Genomic DNA, 25233 nt, shown 5'->3' on the forward strand with positions numbered 1-25233 from the left:
CTGGTCATACATGTAGGGGTGTAGGTGATTGTACACATGGTGCCGGTTATACATGTAGGGGTGTAGGTGATCGTACACATGGTGCCGGTCATACATGTAGGGGTGTAGGTGATTGTACACATGGTGCCGGTCATACATGATGGGGTGTAGGTGATTGTACACATGGTGATGGTCATACATGTAGGGGTGTAGGTGATTGTACACATGGTGCTGGTCATACATGTAGGGGTGTAGGTGATTGTACACATGGTGCCGGTCATACATGTAGGGGTGTAGGTGATTGTACACATGGTGCCGGTCATACATGTAGGGGTGTAGGTGATTGTACACATGGTGCCGGTCATACATGATGGGGTGTAGGTGATTGTACAGATGGTGCTGGTCATACATGTAGGGGTGTAGGTGATTGTACACATGGTGCTGGTCATACATGTAGGGGTGTAGGTGATTGTACACATGGTGATGGTCATACATGTAGGGGTGTAGGTGATTGTACACATGGTGCCGGTCATACATGTAGGGGTGTAGGTGATTGTACACATGGTGCCGGTCATACATGTAGGGGTGTAGGTGATTGTACACATGGTGCTGGTCATACATGTAGGGGTGTAGGTGATCGTACACATGGTGCCGGTCATACATGTAGGGGTGTAGGTGATTGTACACATGGTGCCGGTCATACATGTAGGGGTGTAGGTGATTGTACACATGGTGCCGGTCATACATGTAGGGGTGTAGGTGATTGTACACATGGTGCTGGTCATACATGTAGGGGTGTAGGTGATTGTACACATGGTGCCGGTCATACATGATGGGGTGTAGGTGATTGTACACATGGTGCCGGTCATACATGATGGGGTGTAGGTGATTGTACACATGGTGATGGTCATACATGTAGGGGTGTAGGTGATTGTACACACTATGCTGGTCATACATGTAGGGGTGTAGGTGATTGTACACATGGTGCCGGTCATACATGTAGGGGTGTAGGTGATTGTACACATGGTGCCGGTCATACATGTAGGGGTGTAGGTGATTGTACAGATGGTGCCGGTCATACATGTAGGGGTGTAGGTGATTGTACACATGGTGCCGGTCATACATGTAGGGGTGTAGGTGATTGTACACATGGTGCCGGTCATACATGTAGGGGTGTAGGTGATTGTACACATGGTGCCGGTCATACATGTAGGGGTGTAGGTGATTGTACACATGGTGCTGGTCATACATGTAGGGGTGTAGGTGATTGTACACATGGTGCTGGTCATACATGTAGGGGTGTAGGTGATTGTACACATGGTGCCGGTCATACATGTAGGGGTGTAGGTAATCGTACACATGGTGCTGGTCATACATGTAGGGGTGTAGGTGATTGTACAGATGGTGCTGGTCATACATGTAGGGGTGTAGGTGATTGTACACATGGTGCTGGTCATACATGTAGGGGTGTAGGTAATCGTACACATGGTGCTGGTCATACATGTAGGGGTGTAGGTGATTGTACAGATGGTGCCGGTCATACATGATGGGGTGTAGGTGATTGTACACATGGTGCTGGTCATACATGTAGGGGTGTAGGTGATTGTACAGATGGTGCTGGTCATACATGTAGGGGTGTAGGTGATTTTACACACTATGCTGGTCATACATGTAGGGGTGTAGGTGATCGTACACATGGTGCTGGTCATACATGATGGGGTGTAGGTGATTGTACACATGGTGCTGGTCATACATGTAGGGGTGTAGGTGATTGTACAGATGGTGCTGGTCATACATGTAGGGGTGTAGGTGATTGTACACATGGTGCCGGTCATACATGATGGGGTGTAGGTGATTGTACACATGGTGCTGGTCATACATGTAGGGGTGTAGGTGATTGTACACATGGTGCTGGTCATACATGTAGGGGTGTAGGTGATTGTACACATGGTGCTGGTCATACATGTAGGGGTGTAGGTGATTGTACACATGGTGCTGGTCATACATGAAGGGGTGGTAATGGTTTTGCATTGTATACATGACAAACATGACAGAGTTTCAGTGGATCAAACTTTATTTTGTGTTAACAAATCCAAGGTACAAGATAGCGTTACAGAGTAGTAAGATAGCAGTGCATTGCTGTATGCAGGGTCACACAGCACTGGTGACACACAGGGTCTACTGACCTCACATACAGGGATCACACACTGGGACATAAGCCCCGCTCTTCCACATGATCCCCCAGGACAGGTCAGAGAAGGTAGGGGGCATACATATCCATTATAGCGGAATAATAGTAAAATCTCAGTCTTCACCGCATAAGAGGAACTGCGAGGGATCAGTGGGGATCTGAGCCCTATTAGAGAGATCTAAACCTTATAAGAGGGGGTTCAAGCCCTATCTGAGAGATCTAAAAGAGGGTCCGAGTTCTATAGTTGGGGATCTAAGTCTTATAAGAAGGGGTCTCAGCCTTATCAGCGAGGTTCAAACTTTATTGGAGTGGGTTCTAAGCCATATCAGTGGGGGTCCGAAGCCTATCAGAGGGATCTGAGCCATAGCAGTGGGGGTCCGAACCCTATCAGAGGGATCTGAGCCATATTAGTGGGGGTCCGAACCCTATCAGAGGGATCTGAGCCATATCAGTGGGGGTCCGAACCCGATCAGAGGGATCTGAGCCATATCAGTGGGGGTTTGCACCCTATCAGAGGGATCTGAGCCATATTAGTGGGGGTCCGAACCCTATCAGAGGGATCTGAGCCATATCAGTGGGGGTCCGAACCCGATCAGAGGGATCTGAGCCATATCAGTGGGGGTCCGAACCCTATCAGAGGGATCTGAGCCATATCAGTGGGGGTCCGAACCCTATCAGAGGGATCTGAGCCATATCAGTGGGGGTCCGAACCCTATCAGAGGGATCTGAGCCATATCAGTGGAGTTTCGAACCCTATCAGAGGGATCTGAGCCATATCAGTGGGGGTTTGCACCCTATCAGAGGGATCTGAGCCATATCAGTGGGGGTCCGAACCCTATCAGAGGGATCTGAGCCATATCAGTGGGGGTCCGAACCCTATCAGAGGGATCTGAGCCATATCAGTGGGGGTCCGAACCCTATCAGAGGGATCTGAGCCATATCAGTGGAGTTTCGAACCCTATCAGAGGGATCTGAGCCATATCAGTGGGGGTCCGAACCCGATCAGAGGGATCTGAGCCATATCAGTGGGGGTCCGAACCCTATCAGAGGGATCTGAGCCATATCAGTGGAGTTTCGAACCCTATCAGAGGGGATCTAAACCATATGAGCAGAGGTTCGAACCCTGTCCGAGGGATCTGAGCGATATGCGAGGGGGTCTTACTAGAGAATACAGATCTTTATAATCACATATGAAGCTTTTTTCAGAGGACTCTGGCCCCAGTGACGTATTTTAGTTTGGAGTCTGAGCCTATTAATAGGTTACAGAGAGATCTCCAAGCCTTCCATATTGTTACACCAGGCTAGAATACAAATAAATGAGCCTTGTGTGTAGCTGAACTGATTCTAATAATAGAGCCTAATATACAGTACAATGAAATAAGCCTTCTATATGGAGGAATCTAAGCTCTGGGTAAGAAATCATAAAAGATGAGAAAAAAAGAGCCTTAAAATGAAGCATGGAGGAAGCGGGGCCTTTTATATAGAGGCTCGGAGCCTAACTGGAAAAAAAAATTCAACATGAGCATTTTATATTGGAACATAACAGAGTATAGAGCATTTTATAAGAAGTACTGGAATCTAATCATACAGTACATAGGTTTTATTGGGGGGGGGAGGGGTTATGAGCTTAATAACAAAGCGCAAAGGGATCAAGGTATTTTATGTGGGAAAGATAAGCCTAATAAGATAATCTGAAAGGATCAGAGCCTTTTCTATAGGAAATCTGAGCCTAATAATAGAATATGGATGGCTCAGAGCCTTTTCTATGTTGGATCTAATGATAAGGTACAGAGGATCAGAGCCTTTTTTATAGGGCATCTGAGCCTGATAAGATAATATGTCGGGATCAAAGCCTTTTCTATAGGGCATCTGAGCCTGATAAGATAATATGGCGGGATCAAAGCCTTTTTTATAGGGCATCTGAGCCTGATAAGATAATATGGCGGGATCAAAGCCTTTTCTATAGGGCATCTGAGCCTGATAAGATAATATGGCGGGATCAAAGCCTTTTCTATAGGGCATCTGAGCCTGATAAGATAATATGGCGGGATCAAAGCCTTTTCTATAGGGCATCTGAGCCTAATAAAAGGATATGGAGGGCTCAGGGCCTTTTCTATGTTGGATCTAATGATTAAGTACAGAGGATCAGAGCCTTTTCTGTGACCAGTCTGTGCCTATTTTTTTGGATCTGTGTCGAGCAGAGCCCTGTTAGAGGGAGATCTGTCCTTTGACCACAGACTCCTGGACTTGGCACACAGATGATGCCACCAGCTGAACCACAGATCCCAGATCTGACACAATATGGGTGTTACCATGGTCACATGACAGGAGGTGACAGTATTCCTGGCTGATGCTTCTCTGGGTCGTTCTGGAATCATTAATAAACCAATTAGTCTTTAGCTTTTGTCCTTGACTTTTCGGAGTTGTTGGTGACCACCTCTCCACCCCACATCACACCATGATGGTATTGCTTTCCATCATTGAGCCCCGCCCACGGTGTGGTCAGGCCCGTGGTTCCTTTACCGGCATTTGTTCTAGAAATTTTAGCCAATTACACGATTTCTGATGAATTTCTGGAGCGATTTTTGGGCCGGTGATACAGTGATCTCTGCCAGGTGTGCGGGTTTGTGAGCCAGGGGTCACACATTCCGCCATTACATCTCATTCTGCGTTCCATCTGGGATTGTGGGATTTATTAGCTGGTGGACTTCCTGTAGGTCTGCAAAACCCAGGTACTCTGCACAAGTAGGTGAGGGTGTATGACATCACTTCTGGTCCATAATAAGGTATAACAGACCTGAGCCTTGTGTTACAGGGTATCTGGAGGTAACAGCAACCAGGACCATCAATGGCTGATGGACAAGCTGGTGAGCGGTACCCAAGTGCTGAACGTGGCCATGCACCCATGACAAGTACAGAGCAGTATCCTGACATAGCAGATCCATTTACTGAGGTAAACCTGAATGGCAGATGGTGATATCTTAGGGCTGGTGGTCTGTACAGCCCGATCCCCCAACATCACACACATCTCCAGCCTCACAAGTGGTAAGGGTCCATGCTGGAACGTGGTCGGAGAAGGATGACTTCATTCACAAGGACTTCGGTTAGTGCGTCATGTTTACCTGGGCTTTCACCAATCAATAGCTGGGGTCTGGCAATGGCTGGAGAAGATCGCTCCACCAGCTAAACCTCAATCATCAGAACCTGTGGTGAAAGCTACAGGAGCTCCAGCCATGGACCTGGTCACCAAGGGTTAGGAGCACGGACATGCACAGGGCTTGTAGAGAGAGACAGCGGAGACAAGTGTCTGTCCTAAACATGCAAACAAAGGGTTACACTCCGATTATAGGTTATACAGATGTGTTACTGTGAGGTTTAGTACTTAGTATTATAGTGTCCCGGAAAACATTAGAACCGACGCCCTAAAAGAGTCTGATCTATCACTAAAACAAGGCAAACACCTTCAGCATTCGGCAGCCCTACGGTGCAGTGTGTAACAGGCGCCTCAGTCACTGGAGGGTTAAACAGGATAAGACAAAATATGGATGATATCTCCTGCCCGTGTGGTTCCCGGTCCCATCACTACGACCTGTGATACCTCCTTCACCCCGCTCTCCTGCCTCCCCTAGTACTCGCTCAGGCTGTGCCACTTGGCAATAAGCTTGCGAGGGTTGTCGCAGACCTCCCGCCAATGTTCAATGCCCCCGGCTGTGACGCTGTGCGCCCCCAGGATTAGCCGGCCCACCACCTGGTTCTTGGTGGTGCGATCAAAGTCGATGACCAGGAACTCAATGCTGATGTCCGGCAACAGGTCTATTGGGATGTCATAGATAAAGGACTCGTTGAAGACAGGACTGAGCGTGCATTTCTTCACATGCGTCTTCTTCTTTGCAATTCGCTTTCGGCCAAAATAGACATTCACTTTGACATAGGGATCTGTGGGGAGGAACAACTCAGACGTTACACTGTCCTGTAACCTCTACCTATAGGAGATCTGTAACGGCCGGAGACTCATTACACTAGAGGAGATCTACAGAGGCCGGAGACTGATGGAAGAGGAGGACAGGAGGAGATCTATAGAGACTGATGGGAGAGGAGGAGGACAGGAGGAGATCTATAGAGACTGATGGGAGAGGACAGGTGGAGCTCTATAGAGACTGATGGGAGAGGACAGGAGGAGATCTATAGAGACTGATGGAAGAGGAGGAGGACAGGAGGAGATCTATAGAGACTGATGGGAGAGGAGGAGGACAGGAGGAGATCTATAGAGACTGATGGGAGAGGAGGAGGACAGGAGGAGATCTATAGAGACTGATGGGAGAGGAGGAGGACAGGAGGAGATCTATAGAGACTGATGGGAGAGGAGGACAGGAGGAGATCTATAGAGACTGATGGGAGAGGAGGAGGACAGGAGGAGATCTATAGAGACTGATGGGAGAGGAGGAGGACAGGAGGAGATCTATAGAGACTGATGGGAGAGGAGGAGGACAGGTGGAGCTCTATAGAGACTGATGGAAGAGGAGGACAGGAGGAGATCTATAGAGACTGATGGGAGAGGAGGACAGGAGGAGATCTATAGAGACTGATGGGAGAGGAGGAGGACAGGAGGAGATCTATAGAGACTGATGGGAGAGGAGGAGGACAGGAGGAGATCTATAGAGACTGATGGGAGAGGAGGACAGGTGGAGATCTATAGAGACTGATGGGAGAGGAGGACAGGAGGAGATCTATAGAGACTGATGGGAGAGGAGGAGGACAGGAGGAGATCTATAGAGACTGATGGGAGAGGAGGAGGACAGGTGGAGATCTATAGAGACTGATGGGAGAGGAGGACAGGAGGAGATCTATAGAGACTGATGGGAGAGGAGGAGGACAGGAGGAGATCTATAGAGACTGATGGGAGAGGAGGAGGACAGGTGGAGATCTATAGAGACTGATGGGAAAGGAGGACAGGAGGAGATCTATAGAGACTGATGGGAGAGGAGGACAGGAGGAGATCTATAGAGACTGATGGGAGAGGAGGACAGGAGGAGATCTATAGAGACTGATGGGAGAGGAGGAGGACAGGTGGAGATCTATAGAGACTGATGGGAGAGGAGGACAGGTGGAGATCTATAGAGACTGATGGGAGAGGAGGACAGGAGGAGATCTATAGAGACTGATGGGAGAGGAGGAGGACAGGAGGAGCTCTATAGAGACTGATGGGAGAGGAGGAGGACAGGTGGAGATCTATAGAGACTGATGGGAGAGGACAGGTGGAGATCTATAGAGACTGATGGGAGAGGAGGACAGAAGGAGATCTATAGAGACTGATGGGAGAGGAGGACAGGAGGAGATCTATAGAGACTGATGGGAGAGGAGGAGGACAGGTGGAGCTCTATAGAGACTGATGGGAGAGGAGGACAGGTGGAGATCTATAGAGACTGATGGGAGAGGAGGAGGACAGGTGGAGATCTATAGAGACTGATGGGAGAGGAGGAGGACAGGAGGAGATCTATAGAGACTGATGGGAGAGGAGGACAGGAGGAGATCTATAGAGACTGATGGGAGAGGAGGAGGACAGGAGGAGCTCTATAGAGACTGATGGGAGAGGAGGACAGAAGGAGATCTATAGAGACTGATGGGAAAGGAGGACAGGAGGAGATCTATAGAGACTGATGGGAGAGGAGGACAGGAGGAGATCTATAGAGACTGATGGGAGAGGAGGACAGGAGGAGATCTATAGAGACTGATGGGAGAGGAGGACAGGAGGAGATCTATAGAGACTGATGGGAGAGGAGGAGGACAGGAGGAGATCTATAGAGACTGATGGGAGAGGAGGAGGACAGGTGGAGATCTATAGAGACTGATGGGAGAGGAGGACAGGAGGAGATCTATAGAGACTGATGGGAGAGGAGGAGGACAGGAGGAGCTCTATAGAGACTGATGGGAGAGGAGGAGGACAGGTGGAGCTCTATAGAGACTGATGGAAGAGGAGGAGGACAGGAGGAGATCTATAGAGACTGATGGAAGAGGAGGAGGAGATCTATAGAGACTGATGGGAGAGGAGGACAGGAGGAGATCTATAGAGACTGATGGGAGAGGACAGGTGGAGATCTATAGAGACTGATGGGAGAGGAGGACAGGAGGAGATCTATAGAGACTGATGGAAGAGGAGGACAGGTGGAGATCTATAGAGACTGATGGGAGAGGAGGAGGACAGGTGGAGATCTATAGAGACTGATGGGAGAGGAGGACAGGTGGAGATCTATAGAGACTGATGGGAGAGGAGGAGGACAGGATGAGATCTATAGAGACTGATGGGAGAGGACAGGTGGAGATCTATAGAGACTGATGGAGAGGAGGACAGGTGGAGATCTATAGAGACTGATGGGAGAGGAGGACCGGAGGAGATCTATAGAGACTGATGGGAGAGGAGGAGGACAGGAGGAGATCTATAGAGACTGATGGGAGAGGAGGACAGGAGGAGATCTATAGAGACTGATGGGAGAGGAGGACAGGAGGAGATCTATAGAGACTGATGGGAGAGGAGGAGGACAGGTGGAGATCTATAGAGACTGATGGGAGAGGACAGGTGGAGATCTATAGAGACTGATGGGAGAGGAGGACAGGAGGAGATCTATAGAGACTGATGGGAGAGGAGGAGGACAGGAGGAGATCTATAGAGACTGATGGGAGAGGAGGACAGGAGGAGATCTATAGAGACTGATGGGAGAGGAGGACAGGAGGAGATCTATAGAGACTGATGGGAGAGGAGGAGGACAGGAGGAGATCTATAGAGACTGATGGGAGAGGACAGGTGGAGCTCTATAGAGACTGATGGGAGGGGAGGAGGACAGGTGGAGCTCTATAGAGACTGATGGGAGAGGAGGACAGGAGGAGATCTATAGAGAGTGATGGGAGAGGAGGAGGACAGGTGGAGCTCTATAGAGACTGATGGGAGAGGAGGAGGACAGGAGGAGATCTATAGAGACTGATGGGAGAGGAGGAGGACAGGAGGAGATCTATAGAGACTGATGGGAGAGGAGGAGGACAGGAGGAGATCTATAGAGACTGATGGGAGAGGAGGAGGACAGAAGGAGATCTATAGAGACTGATGGGAGAGGAGGACAGGTGGAGATCTATAGAGACTGATGGGAGAGGAGGAGGACAGGAAGAGATCTATAGAGACTGATGGGAGAGGACAGGTGGAGATCTATAGAGACTGATGGGAGAGGAGGACAGGAGGAGATCTATAGAGACTGATGGAAGAGGAGGAGGACAGGTGGAGATCTATAGAGACTGATGGGAGAGGAGGACAGGAGGAGATCTATAGAGACTGATGGGAGAGGAGGAGGACAGGTGGAGATCTATAGAGACTGATGGGAGAGGAGGAGGACAGGAGGAGATCTATAGAGACTGATGGGAGAGGAGGAGGACAGGAAGAGATCTATAGAGACTGATGGGAGAGGAGGACAGGAGGAGCTCTATAGAGACTGATGGGAGAGGACAGGAGGAGATCTATAGAGACTGATGGGAGAGGAGGAGGACAGGTGGAGATCTATAGAGACTGATGGGAGAGGAGGACAGGTGGAGATCTATAGAGACTGATGGGAGAGGAGGAGGACAGGTGGAGATCTATAGAGACTGATGGGAGAGGAGGAGGACAGGAGGAGATCTATAGAGACTGATGGGAGAGGAGGAGGACAGGAAGAGATCTATAGAGACTGATGGGAGAGGAGGACAGGAGGAGCTCTATAGAGACTGATGGGAGAGGAGGAGGACAGGAGGAGATCTATAGAGACTGATGGAAGAGGAGGAGGAGATCTATAGAGACTGATGGGAGAGGAGGACAGGAGGAGATCTATAGAGACTGATGGAAGAGGAGGAGGACAGGTGGAGCTCTATAGAGACTGATGGGAGAGGAGGAGGACAGGTGGAAATCTATAGAGACTGATGGGAGAGGAGGAGGACAGGAGGAGATCTATAGAGACTGATGGGAGAGGAGGAGGACAGGAGGAGATCTATAGAGACTGATGGGAGAGGAGGAGGACAGGAGGAGCTCTATAGAGACTGATGGGAGAGGAGGAGGACAGGAGGAGATCTATAGAGACTGATGGGAGAGGAGGAGGACAGGTGGAGATCTATAGAGACTGATGGGAGAGGAGGACAGGTGGAGATCTATAGAGACTGATGGGAGAGGAGGACAGGTGGAGATCTATAGAGACTGATGGGACAGGAGGACAGGTGGAGATCTATAGAGACTGATGGGAGAGGAGGACAGGAGGAGATCTATAGAGACTGATGGGAGAGGAGGACAGGTGGAAATCTATAGAGACTGATGGGAGAGGAGGAGGACAGGAGGAGATCTATAGAGACTGATGGGAGAGGAGGACAGGTGGAGATCTATAGAGACTGATGGGAGAGGAGGAGGACAGGTGGAGCTCTATAGAGACTGATGGGAGAGGAGGAGGACAGGAGGAGATCTATAGAGACTGATGGGAGAGGAGGAGGACAGGTGGGGATCTATAGAGACTGATGGGAGAGGACAGGAGGAGATCTATAGAGACTGATGGGAGAGGAGGACAGGAGGAGATCTATAGAGACTGATGGGAGAGGACAGGTGGAGCTCTATAGAGACTGATGGAAGAGGAGGACAGGTGGAGATCTATAGAGACTGATGGGAGAGGAGGACAGGTGGAGATCTATAGAGACTGATGGGAGAGGAGGAGGACAGGAGGAGATCTATAGAGACTGATGGAAAAGGAGGACAGGTGGAGATCTATAGAGACTGATGGGAGAGGAGGACAGGAGGAGATCTATAGAGACTGATGGGACAGGAGGACAGGTGGAGATCTATAGAGACTGATGGGAGAGGAGGACAGGTGGAGATCTATAGAGACTGATGGGAGAGGACAGGTGGAGATCTATAAAGACTGATGGGAGAGGAGGAGGACAGGAGGAGATCTATAGAGACTGATGGGAGAGGAGGAGGACAGGTGGGGATCTATAGAGACTGATGGGAGAGGAGGACAGGAGGAGATCTATAGAGACTGATGGGAGAGGAGGAGGACAGGTGGAGATCTATAGAGACTGATGGGAGAGGAGGAGGACAGGAGGAGCTCTATAGAGACTGATGGGAGAGGAGGACAGAAGGAGATCTATAGAGACTGATGGGAAAGGAGGACAGGAGGAGATCTATAGAGACTGATGGGAGAGGAGGACAGGAGGAGATCTATAGAGACTGATGGGAGAGGAGGACAGGAGGAGATCTATAGAGACTGATGGGAGAGGAGGACAGGAGGAGATCTATAGAGACTGATGGGAGAGGAGGAGGACAGGAGGAGATCTATAGAGACTGATGGGAGAGGAGGAGGACAGGTGGAGATCTATAGAGACTGATGGGAGAGGAGGACAGGAGGAGATCTATAGAGACTGATGGGAGAGGAGGAGGACAGGAGGAGCTCTATAGAGACTGATGGGAGAGGAGGAGGACAGGTGGAGCTCTATAGAGACTGATGGAAGAGGAGGAGGACAGGAGGAGATCTATAGAGACTGATGGGAGAGGACAGGTGGAGATCTATAGAGACTGATGGGAGAGGAGGACAGGAGGAGATCTATAGAGACTGATGGAAGAGGAGGACAGGTGGAGATCTATAGAGACTGATGGGAGAGGAGGACAGGAGGAGATCTATAGAGACTGATGGGAGAGGAGGAGGACAGGAGGAGATCTATAGAGACTGATGGGAGAGGAGGACAGGTGGAGATCTATAGAGACTGATGGGAGAGGAGGAGGACAGGAGGAGATCTATAGAGACTGATGGGAGAGGACAGGTGGAGATCTATAGAGACTGATGGGAGAGGAGGACAGGTGGAGATCTATAGAGACTGATGGGAGAGGAGGACAGGAGGAGATCTATAGAGACTGATGGGAGAGGAGGAGGACAGGTGGAGATCTATAGAGACTGATGGGAGAGGAGGACAGGAGGAGATCTATAGAGACTGATGGGAGAGGAGGACAGGAGGAGATCTATAGAGACTGATGGGAGAGGAGGAGGACAGGTGGAGATCTATAGAGACTGATGGGAGAGGACAGGTGGAGATCTATAGAGACTGATGGGAGAGGAGGACAGGAGGAGATCTATAGAGACTGATGGGAGAGGAGGAGGACAGGAGGAGATCTATAGAGACTGATGGGAGAGGAGGACAGGAGGAGATCTATAGAGACTGATAATAGAGGAGGACAGGAGGAGATCTATAGAGACTGATGGGAGAGGAGGAGGACAGGAGGAGATCTATAGAGACTGATGGGAGAGGACAGGTGGAGATCTATAGAGACTGATGGGAGAGGACAGGTGGAGCTCTATAGAGACTGATGGGAGGGGAGGAGGACAGGTGGAGCTCTATAGAGACTGATGGGAGAGGAGGACAGGAGGAGATCTATAGAGAGTGATGGGAGAGGAGGAGGACAGGTGGAGCTCTATAGAGACTGATGGGAGAGGAGGAGGACAGGAGGAGATCTATAGAGACTGATGGGAGAGGAGGAGGACAGGAGGAGATCTATAGAGACTGATGGGAGAGGAGGAGGACAGGAGGAGATCTATAGAGACTGATGGGAGAGGAGGAGGACAGAAGGAGATCTATAGAGACTGATGGGAGAGGAGGACAGGTGGAGATCTATAGAGACTGATGGGAGAGGAGGAGGACAGGAGGAGATCTATAGAGACTGATGGGAGAGGACAGGTGGAGATCTATAGAGACTGATGGGAGAGGAGGACAGGAGGAGATCTATAGAGACTGATGGAAGAGGAGGAGGACAGGTGGAGATCTATAGAGACTGATGGGAGAGGAGGACAGGAGGAGATCTATAGAGACTGATGGGAGAGGAGGAGGACAGGTGGAGATCTATAGAGACTGATGGGAGAGGAGGACAGGTGGAGATCTATAGAGACTGATGGGAGAGGAGGAGGACAGGTGGAGATCTATAGAGACTGATGGGAGAGGAGGAGGACAGGAGGAGATCTATAGAGACTGATGGGAGAGGAGGAGGACAGGAAGAGATCTATAGAGACTGATGGGAGAGGAGGACAGGAGGAGCTCTATAGAGACTGATGGGAGAGGAGGAGGACAGGAGGAGATCTATAGAGACTGATGGAAGAGGAGGAGGAGATCTATAGAGACTGATGGGAGAGGAGGACAGGAGGAGATCTATAGAGACTGATGGAAGAGGAGGAGGACAGGTGGAGCTCTATAGAGACTGATGGAAGAGGAGGAGGACAGGTGGAGATCTATAGAGACTGATGGGAGAGGAGGAGGACAGGAGGAGATCTATAGAGACTGAAGGGAGAGGAGGACAGGTGGAGATCTATAGAGACTGATGGGAGAGGAGGACAGGTGGAGATCTATAGAGACTGATGGGAGAGGAGGAGGACAGGAGGAGATCTATAGAGACTGATGGGAGAGGAGGACAGGAGGAGATCTATAGAGATGAATGGGAGAGGAGGACAGGAGGAGATCTATAGAGACTGATGGGAGAGGAGGAGGACAGGAGGAGATCTATAGAGACTGATGGGAGAGGATGAGGACAGGTGGAGATCTATAGAGACTGATGGGAGAGGAGGACAGGTGGAGATCTATAGAGACTGATGGGAGAGGAGGAGGACAGGAGGAGATCTATAGAGACTGATGGGAGAGGAGGACAGGTGGAGATCTATAGAGACTGATGGGAGAGGAGGACAGGAGGAGATCTATAGAGACTGATGGGAGAGGAGGAGGACAGGAGGAGATCTATAGAGACTGATGGGAGAGGAGGAGGACAGGAGGAGATCTATAGAGACTGATGGGAGAGGAGGACAGGAGGAGATCTATAGAGACTGATGGGAGAGGAGGACAGGTGGAGATCTATAGAGACTGATGGGAGAGGAGGAGGACAGGTGGAGCTCTATAGAGACTGATGGGAGAGGAGGAGGACAGGAGGAGATCTATAGAGACTGATGGGAGAGGAGGAGGACAGGTGGGGATCTATAGAGACTGATGGGAGAGGACAGGAGGAGATCTATAGAGACTGATGGGAGAGGAGGACAGGAGGAGATCTATAGAGACTGATGGGAGAGGACAGGTGGAGCTCTATAGAGACTGATGGAAGAGGAGGACAGGTGGAGATCTATAGAGACTGATGGGAGAGGAGGACAGGTGGAGATCTATAGAGACTGATGGGAGAGGAGGAGGACAGGAGGAGATCTATAGAGACTGATGGAAAAGGAGGACAGGTGGAGATCTATAGAGACTGATGGGAGAGGAGGACAGGAGGAGATCTATAGAGACTGATGGGACAGGAGGACAGGTGGAGATCTATAGAGACTGATGGGAGAGGAGGACAGGTGGAGATCTATAGAGACTGATGGGAGAGGACAGGTGGAGATCTATAAAGACTGATGGGAGAGGAGGAGGACAGGAGGAGATCTATAGAGACTGATGGGAGAGGAGGAGGACAGGAGGAGATCTATAGAGACTGATGGGAGAGGAGGACAGGAGGAGATCTATAGAGACTTATGGGAGAGGAGGAGGACAGGTGGAGATCTATAGAGACTGATGGGAGAGAAGGAGGACAGGTGGAGATGCATAGAGACTGATGGGAGAGGAGGAGGACAGGAGGAGATCTATAGAGACTGATGGGAGAGGACAGGTGGAGATCTATAGAGACTGATGGGAGAGGAGGAGGACAGGTGGAAATCTATAGAGACTGATGGGAGAGGAGGAGGACAGGAGGAGATCTATAGAGACTGATGGGAGAGGAGGAGGACAGGAGGAGATCTATAGAGACTGATGGGAGAGGAGGACAGGAGAAGATCTATAGAGACTGATGGGAGAGGAGGAGGACAGGAGGGGATCTATAGAGACTGATGGGAGAGGAGGAGGACAGGAGGAGATCTATAGAGACTGATGGGAGAGGAGGAGGACAGGTGGAGATCTATAGAGACTGATGGGAGAGGAGGAGGACAGGAGGAGATCTATAGAGACTGATGGGAGAGGAGGAGGACAGGTGGAGATCTATAGAGACTGATGGGAGAGGAGGACAGGTGGAGATCTATAGAGACTGATGGGAGAGGAGGACAGGTGGAGATCTATAGAGACTGATGGGACAGGAGGACAGGTGGAGATCTATAGAGACTGATGGGAGAGGAGGACAGGAGGAGATCTATAGAGACTGATGGGAGAGGAGGACAGGTGGAAATCTATAGAGACTGATGGGAGAGGAGGAGGACAGGAGGAGATCTATAGAGACTGATGGGAGAGGAGGAGGACAGGAGGAGATCTATAGAGACTGATGGGAGAGGAGGACAGGAGAAGATCTATAGAGACTGATGGGAGAGGAGGAGGACAGGAGGGGATCTATAGAGACTGATGGGAGAGGAGGAGGACAGGAGGAGATCTATAGAGACTGATGGGAGAGGAGGAGGACAGGTGGAGATCTATAGAGACTGATGGGAGAGGAGGAGGACAGGAGGAGATCTATAGAGACTGATGGGAGAGGAGGAGGACAGGTGGAGATCTATAGAGACTGATGGGAGAGGAGGACAGGAGGAGATCTATAGAGACTGATGGGAGAGGAGGACAGGTGGAGATCTATAGAGACTGATGGGAGAGGACAGGTGGAGATCTATAGAGACTGATGGGACAGGAGGACAGGTGGAGATCTATAGAGACTGATGGGAGAGGAGGACAGGAGGAGATCTATAGAGACTGATGGGAGAGGAGGAGGACAGGAGGAGATCTATAGAGACTGATGGGAGAGGACAGGAAGAGATCTATAGAGACTGATGGGAGAGGAGGAGGACAGGAGGAGATCTATAGAGACTGATGGGAGAGGAGGACAGGAGGAGATCTATAGAGACTGATGGGAGAGGAGGACAGGAGGAGATCTATAGAGACTGATGGGAGAGGAGGACAGGAGGAGATCTATAGAGACTGATGGGAGAGGAGGAGGACAGGTGGAGCTCTATAGAGACTGATGGGAGAGGACAGGTGGAGATCTATAGAGACTGATGGGAGAGAAGGACAGGAGGAGATCTATAGAGACTGATGGGAGAGGAGAAGGACAGGTGGAGATCTATAGAGACTGATGGAGAGGACAGGAGGAGATCTATAGAGACTGATGGGAGAGGAGGAGGACAGGAGGAGATCTATAGAGATGAATGGGAGAGGAGGACAGGTGGAGATCTATAGAGACTGATGGGAGAGGAGGAGAGGAGGAGATCTATAGAGACTGATGGGAGAGGACAGGTGGAGATCTATAGAGACTGATGGGAGAGAAGGACAGGAGGAGATCTATAGAGACTGATGGGAGAGGAGGAGGACAGGTGGAGATCTATAGAGACTGATGGAGAGGAGGACAGGAGGAGATCTATAGAGACTGATGGGAGAGGAGGAGGACAGGAGGAGATCTATAGAGATGAATGGGAGAGGAGGACAGGTGGAGATCTATAGAGACTGATGGGAGAGGAGGAGGACAGGAGGAGATCTATAGAGACTGATGGGAGAGGAGGACAGGAGGAGATCTATAGAGACTGATGGGAGAGGACAGGTGGAGATCTATAGAGACTGATGGGAGAGGAGGAGGACAGGTGGAGATCTATAGAGACTGATGGGAGAGGAGGAGGACAGGTGGAGATCTATAGAGACTGATGGGAGAGGAGGAGGACAGGAGGAGTTCTATAGAGACTGATGGGAGAGGAGGACAGGTGGAGATCTATAGAGACTGATGGGAGAGGAGGACAGGAGGAGATCTATAGAGACTGATGGGAGAGGAGGAGGACAGGAGGAGATCTATAGAGACTGATGGGACAGGAGGACAGGAGGAGATCTATAGAGACTGATGGGACAGGAGGACAGGTGGAGATCTATAGAGACTGATGGGAGAGGAGGAGGACCGGAGGAGATCTATAGAGACTGATGGGAGAGGAGGAGGACAGGAGGAGATCTATAGAGACTGATGGGAGAGGAGGAGGACAGGAGGAGATCTATAGAGACTGATGGGAGAGGAGGAGGACAGGAGGAGATCTATAGAGACTGATGGGAGAGGAGGAGGACAGGAGGAGATCTATAGAGACTGATGGGAGAGGAGGACAGGAGGAGATCTATAGAGACTGATGGGAGAGGACAGGAGGAGATCTATAGAGACTGATGGGAGAGGAGGACAGGAGGAGATCTATAGAGACTGATGGGAGAGGAGGACAGGAGGAGATCTATAGAGACTGATGGGAGAGGAGGACAGGAGGAGATCTATAGAGACTGATGGGAGAGGAGGAGGACAGGAGGAGATCTATAGAGACTGATGGGAGAGGAGGAGGACAGGAGGAGATCTATAGAGACTGATGGGGGAGGAGGACAGGAGGAGATCTATAGAGACTGATGGGAGAGGAGGACAGGAGGAGATCTATAGAGACTGATGGAAGAGGAGGAGGACAGGAGGAGATCTATAGAGACTGATGGGAGAGGAGGAGGACAGGAGGAGATCTATAGAGACTGATGGGAGAGGAGGAGGACAGGAGGAGATCTATAGAGACTTATGGAAGAGGAGGACAGGTGGAGATCTATAGAGACTGATGGGAGAGGAGGAGGACAGGTGGAGATCTATAGAGACTGATGGGAGAGGAGGAGGACAGGAAGAGATCTATAGAGACTGATGGGAGAGGAGGACAGGAGGAGATCTATAGAGACTGATGGGAGAGGAGGACAGGAGGAGATCTATAGAGACTGATGGGAGAGGAGGAGGACAGGAGGAGATCTATAGAGACTGATGGGAGAGGAGGACAGGTGGAGATCTATAGAGACTGATGGGAGAGGAGGAGGACAGGTGGAGATCTATAGAGACTGATGGGAGAGGAGGAGGACAGGAAGAGATCTATAGAGACTGATGGGAGAGGAGGACAGGAGGAGATCTATAGAGACTGATGGGAGAGGAGGACAGGAGGAGATCTATAGAGACTGATGGGAGAGGAGGAGGACAGGAGGAGATCTATAGAGACTGATGGGAGAGGAGGAGGACAGGTGGAGATCTATAGAGACTGATGGAAGAGGAGGACAGGAGGAGATCTATAGAGACTGATGGGAGAGGACAGGAGGAGATCTATAGAGACTGATGGGAGAGGAGGAGGACAGGAGGAGATCTATAGAGACTGATGGGAGAGGACAGGAGGAGATCTATAGAGACTGATGGAGAGGAGGACAGGAGGAGATCTATAGAGACTGATGGGAGAGGAGGACAGGAGGAGATCTATAGAGACTGATGGGAGAGGAGGACAGGAGGAGATCTATAGAGACTGATGGGAGAGGAGGAGGACAGGTGGAGATGCATAGAGACTGATGGGAGAGGAGGAGGACAGGTGGAGATCTATAGAGACTGATGGAAGAGGAGGACAGGTGGAGATCTATAGAGACTGATGGAAGAGGATGACAGGAGGAGATCTATAGAGACTGATGGAGAGGAGGACAGGAGGAGATCTATAGAGACTGATGGGAGAGAAGGACAGGAGGAGATCTATAGAGACTGATGGGAGAGGACAGGTGGAGATCTATAGAGACTGATGGGAGAGGAGGACAGGAGGAGATCTATAGAGACTGATGGGAGAGGAGGAGGACAGGAGGAGATCTATAGAGACTGATGGGAGAGGAGGACAGGAGGAGATCTATAGAGATGAATGGGAGAGGAGGACAGGTGGAGATCTATAGAGACTGATGGGAGAGGAGGAGGACAGGAGGAGATCTATAGAGACTGATGGGAGAGGAGGACAGGAGGAGATCTATAGAGACTGATGGGAGAGGAGGACAGGAGGAGCTCTATAGAGACTGATGGGAGAGGAGGAGGACAGAAGGAGATCTATAGAGACTGATGGGAGAGGAGGACAGGTGGAGATCTATAGAGACTGATGGGAGGAGGAGGACAGGTGGAGATCTATAGAGACTGATGGGAGAGGAGGACAGGAGGAGATCTATAGAGACTGATGGAAGAGGAGGAGGACAGGAGGAGATCTATAGAGACTGATGGGAGAGGAGGAGGACAGGAGGAGCTCTATAGAGACTGATGGGAGAGGAGGACAGGAGGAGATCTATAGAGACTGATGGAAGAGGAGGACAGGAGGAGATCTATAGAGACTGATGGGAGAGGAGGAGGACAGGTGGAGATCTATAGAGACTGATGGGAGAGGACAGGTGGAGATCTATAGAGACTGATGGGAGAGAAGGACAGGAGGAGATCTATAGAGACTGATGGAGAGGAGGACAGGAGGAGATCTATAGAGACTGATGGGAGAGGAGGAGGACAGGAGGAGATCTATAGAGACTGATGGGAGAGGAGGAGGACAGGTGGAGATCTATAGAGACTGATGGAAGAGGAGGACAGGAGGAGATCTATAGAGACTGATGGGAGAGGACAGGAGGAGATCTATAGAGACTGATGGGAGAGGAGGAGGACAGGTGGAGATCTATAGAGACTGATGGGAGAGGAGGACAGGTGGAGATCTATAGAGACTGATGGGAGAGGAGGACAGGAGGAGATCTATAGAGACTGATGGGAGAGGAGGACAGGAGGAGATCTATAGAGACTGATGGGAGAGGAGGACAGGTGGAGATCTATAGAGACTGATGGGAGAGGAGGACAGGTGGAGATCTATAGAGACTGATGGGAGAGGAGGAGGACAGGTGGAGATCTATAGAGACTGATGGGAGAGGAGGACAGGTGGAGATCTATAGAGACTGATGGGAGAGGAGGAGGACAGGTGGAGATCTATAGAGACTGATGGGAGAGGAGGAGGACAGGAGGAGATCTATAGAGACTGATGGGAGAGGAGGACAGGAGGAGATCTATAGAGACTGATGGAAGAGGAGGAGGACAGGAGGAGATCTATAGAGACTGATGGGAGAGGAGGAGGACAGGAGGAGATCTATAGAGACTGATGGGAGAGGAGGACAGGAGGAGATCTATAGAGACTGATGGAAGAGGAGGACAGGAGGAGATCTATAGAGACTGATGGGAGAGGAGGAGGACAGGTGGAGATCTATAGAGACTGATGGGAGAGGAGGACAGGTGGAGATCTATAGAGACTGATGGGAGAGGAGGACAGGAGGAGATCTATAGAGACTGATGGGAGAGGAGGACAGGAGGAGATCTATAGAGACTGATGGGAGAGGAGGACAGGTGGAGCTCTATAGAGACTGATGGGAGAGGAGGAGGACAGGAGGAGATCTATAGAGACTGATGGGAGAGGAGGAGGACAGAAGGAGATCTATAGAGACTGATGGGAGAGGAGGAGGACAGGAGGAGATCTATAGAGACTGATGGGAGAGGAGGAGGACAGGAGGAGATCTATAGAGACTGATTGGAGAGGAGGAGGACAGGTGGAGATCTATAGAGACTGATGGGACAGGAGGACAGGTGGAGATCTATAGAGACTGATGGGAGAGGAGGAGGACAGGAGGAGATCTATAGAGACTGATGGGAGAGGAGGAGGACAGGAGGAGATCTATAGAGACTGATGAAAGAGGAGGACAGGAGGAGATCTATAGAGACTGATTGGAGAGGAGGAGGACAGGTGGAGATCTATAGAGACTGATGGGACAGGAGGACAGGTGGAGATCTATAGAGACTGATGGGAGAGGAGGAGGACAGGTGGAGATCTATAGAGATGGATGGGAGAGGAGGACAGGTGGAGATCTATAGAGACTGATGGGAGAAGAGGAGGACAGGAGGAGATCTATAGAGACTGATGGGAGAGGAGGACAGGAGGAGATCTATAGAGACTGATGGGAGAGGAGGAGGACAGGAGGAGATCTATAGAGACTGATGGGAGAGGAGGAGGACAGGTGGAGATCTATAGAGACTGATGGGAGAGGAGGAGGACAGGTGGAGATCTATAGAGACTGATGGGAGAGGAGGAGGACAGGAGGAGATCTATAGAGACTGATGGGAGAGGAGGAGGACAGGAGGAGATCTATAGAGATGAATGGGAGAGGAGGACAGGTGGAGATCTATAGAGACTGATGGGAGAGGAGGACAGGAGGAGATCTATAGAGACTGATGGGAGAGGACAGGTGGAGATCTATAGAGACTGATGGGAGAGGAGGAGGACAGGTGGAGATCTATAGAGACTGATGGGAGAGAAGGACAGGAGGAGATCTATAGAGACTGATGGGAGAGGAGGACAGGTGGAGATCTATAGAGACTGATGGGAGAGGAGGAGGACAGGAGGAGATCTATAGAGACTGATGGGAGAGGAGGACAGGAGGAGATCTATAGAGACTGATTGGAGAGGAGGAGGACAGGTGGAGATCTATAGAGACTGATGGGAGAGGAGGACAGGAGGAGATCTATAGAGACTGATGGGAGAGGAGGAGGACAGGTGGAGATCTATAGAGACTGATGGAGAGGAGGACAGGAGGAGATCTATAGAGACTGATGGGAGAGGAGGAGGACAGGAGGAGATCTATAGAGATGAATGGGAGAGGAGGACAGGTGGAGATCTATAGAGACTGATGGGAGAGGAGGACAGGAGGAGATCTATAGAGACTGATGGGAGAGGACAGGTGGAGATCTATAGAGACTGATGGGAGAGGAGGAGGACAGGTGGAGATCTATAGAGACTGATGGGAGAGGAGGACAGGTGGAGATCTATAGAGACTGATGGGAGAGGACAGGTGGAGATCTATAGAGACTGATGGGACAGGAGGACAGGAGGAGATCTATAGAGACTGATGGGACAGGAGGACAGGTGGAGATCTATAGAGACTGATGGGAGAGGAGGAGGACCGGAGGAGATCTATAGAGACTGATGGGAGAGGAGGAGGACAGGAGGAGATCTATAGAGACTGATGGGAGAGGAGGAGGACAGGAGGAGATCTATAGAGACTGATGGGAGAGGAGGAGGACAGGAGGAGATCTATAGAGACTGATGGGAGAGGAGGAGGACAGGAGGAGATCTATAGAGACTTATGGAAGAGGAGGACAGGTGGAGATCTATAGAGACTGATGGGAGAGGACAGGTGGAGATCTATAGAGACTGATGGGAGAGGAGGACAGGAGGAGATCTATAGAGACTGATGGGAGAGGAGGAGGACAGGAGGAGATCTATAGAGACTGATGGGAGAGGAGGATAGGAGGAGATCTATAGAGATGAATGGGAGAGGAGGACAGGTGGAGATCTATAGAGACTGATGGGAGAGGAGGAGGACAGGAGGAGATCTATAGAGACTGATGGGAGAGGAGGACAGGAGGAGATCTATAGAGACTGATGGGAGAGGAGGACAGGAGGAGATCTATAGAGACTGATGGGAGAGGAGGAGGACAGGTGGAGATCTATAGAGACTGATGGGAGAGGACAGGTGGAGATCTATAGAGACTGATGGGAGAGGAGGAGGACAGGAGGAGATCTATAGAGACTGATGGGAGAGGAGGACAGGAGGAGATCTATAGAGACTGATGGAAGAGGAGGAGGACAGGAGGAGATCTATAGAGACTGATGGGAGAGGAGGAGGACAGGTGGAGATCTATAGAGACTGATGGGAGAGGAGGACAGGTGGAGATCTATAGAGACTGATGGGAAAGGAGGACAGGAGGAGATCTATAGAGACTGATGGGAGAGGAGGACAGGAGGAGATCTATAGAGACTGATGGGAGAGGAGGACAGGTGGAGCTCTATAGAGACTGATGGGAGAGGAGGAGGACAGGAGGAGATCTATAGAGACTGATGGGAGAGGAGGAGGACAGAAGGAGATCTATAGAGACTGATGGGAGAGGAGGAGGACAGGAGGAGATCTATAGAGACTGATGGGAGAGGAGGAGGACAGGAGGAGATCTATAGAGACTGATTGGAGAGGAGGAGGACAGGTGGAGATCTATAGAGACTGATGGGACAGGAGGACAGGTGGAGATCTATAGAGACTGATGGGAGAGGAGGAGGACAGGAGGAGATCTATAGAGACTGATGGGAGAGGAGGAGGACAGGAGGAGATCTATAGAGACTGATGAAAGAGGAGGACAGGAGGAGATCTATAGAGACTGATTGGAGAGGAGGAGGACAGGTGGAGATCTATAGAGACTGATTGGAGAGGAGGAGGACAGGTGGAGATCTATAGAGACTGATGGGACAGGAGGACAGGTGGAGATCTATAGAGACTGATGGGAGAGGAGGAGGACAGGTGGAGATCTATAGAGATGGATGGGAGAGGAGGACAGGTGGAGATCTATAGAGACTGATGGGAGAAGAGGAGGACAGGAGGAGATCTATAGAGACTGATGGGAGAGGAGGACAGGAGGAGATCTATAGAGACTGATGGGAGAGGAGGACCAGGACGGAGATCTATAGAGACTGATGGGAGGAGAGGAGGAGGACAGGGAGGATGGATCTATAGAGGACGGATGGGAGGCGGAGGAGGACAGGTGGAGACTCTATAGAGACTGATGGGAGAGAGGAGGACAGGAGGAGATCTATAGAGACTGATGGAGGGAGGGAGGACAGGAGGAGATCTATAGAGACTGATGGGAGAGGAGGAGGACAGGAGGAGATCTATAGAGATGAATGGGAGAGGAGGACAGGTGGAGATCTATAGAGGACTGATGGGAGAGGAGGACAGGAGGAGATCTATAGAGACTGATGGGAGAGGACAGGTGGAGCTCTATAGAGACTGATGGGAGAGGAGGAGGACAGGTGGAGATCTATAGAGACTGATGGGAGAGAAGGACAGGAGGAGATCTATAGAGACTGATGGGAGAGGAGGACAGGTGGAGATCTATAGAGACTGATGGGAGAGGAGGAGGACAGGAGGAGATCTATAGAGACTGATGGGAGAGGAGGACAGGAGGAGATCTATAGAGACTGATTGGAGAGGAGGAGGACAGGTGGAGATCTATAGAGACTGATGGGAGAGGAGGAGGACAGGTGGAGATCTATAGAGACTGATGGGAGAGGAGGACAGGAGGAGATCTATAGAGACTGATGGGAGAGAAGGACAGGAGGAGATCTATAGAGACTGATGGGAGAGGAGGAGGACAGGTGGAGATCTATAGAGACTGATGGAGAGGAGGACAGGAGGAGATCTATAGAGGACTGATGGGAGAGGAGGGAGGACAGGAGGAGATCTATAGAGATGAATGGGAGAGGAGGACAGGTGGAGATCCTATAGATATGATGGGAGAGGAGGACAGGAGGAGATCTATAGAGACTGATTGGGAGAGGACAGGTGGAGATTCTATAGAGACTGATGGTGGAGGAGGGAGGGACAGGTGGAGATCTATAGAGACTGATGGGAGAGGAGGACAGGGGGGAGATCTACTAGAGACTGCTGGTAGAGGACAGGTGGAGATCTATAGAGACTGATGGGACAGGAGGACAGGAGGAGATCTATAGAGACTGATGGGACAGGAGGACAGGTGGAGTCTATAGAGACTGATGGGAGAGGAGGAGGACCGGAGGAGATCTATAGAGGACTGATGGGAGAGGAGGAGGACCGGAGGAGATCTATAGAGACTGATGGGAGAGGAGGAGGACAGGAGGAGATTCTATAGAGACTGATGGGGAGAGGAGGAGGCCAGGAGGAGATCTATAGAGACTGATGGGAGAGGAGGAGGACAGGAGGAGATCTATAGAGACTTATGGAAGAGGAGGACAGGTGGAGATCTATAGAGACTGATGGGAGAGGAGGACAGGTGGAGATCTATAGAGACTGATGGGAGAGGAGGAGGACAGGAGGAGATCTATAGAGACTGATGGGAGAGGAGGAGGACAGGAGGAGATCTATAGAGACTGATGGGAGAGGAGGAGGACAGGAGGAGATCTATAGAGACTTATGGAAGAGGAGGACAGGTGGAGATCTATAGAGACTGATGGGAGAGGAGGACAGGTGGAGATCTATAGAGACTGATGGGAGAGGAGGACAGGAGCAGATCTATAGAGACTGATGGGAGAGGACAGGAAGAGATCTATAGAGACTGATGGGAGAGAAGGACAGGAGGAGATCTATAGAGACTGATGGGAGAGGAGGACAGGAGGAGATCTATAGAGACTGATGGGAGAGGAGGAGGACAGGAGGAG

The 25233-nt window shown here is 50.7% G+C and overlaps 1 protein-coding gene across 2 annotated transcripts in view; it reads right to left on the reverse strand.

The window, feature by feature from the left end:
* Window positions 1-2035: 2035 nt before the first annotated feature.
* Window positions 2036-25233, reverse strand: part of SYT11 (synaptotagmin 11) — a 33103-nt gene continuing 9905 nt past the window's right edge. For both annotated transcript variants that reach the window (XM_069950302.1, XM_069950301.1), the window contains exon 4: window positions 2036-6106. In XM_069950302.1, coding sequence (XP_069806403.1) covers window positions 5796-6106 — 311 coding nt within the window. In that variant the 3' untranslated portion in view covers window positions 2036-5795. The remainder of the gene's footprint in view (window positions 6107-25233) is intronic.

The sequence above is a fragment of the Dendropsophus ebraccatus genome, chromosome 13 (assembly GCF_027789765.1).
Source record: "Dendropsophus ebraccatus isolate aDenEbr1 chromosome 13, aDenEbr1.pat, whole genome shotgun sequence".
NCBI classification, from domain to species: domain Eukaryota; kingdom Metazoa; phylum Chordata; class Amphibia; order Anura; family Hylidae; genus Dendropsophus; species Dendropsophus ebraccatus.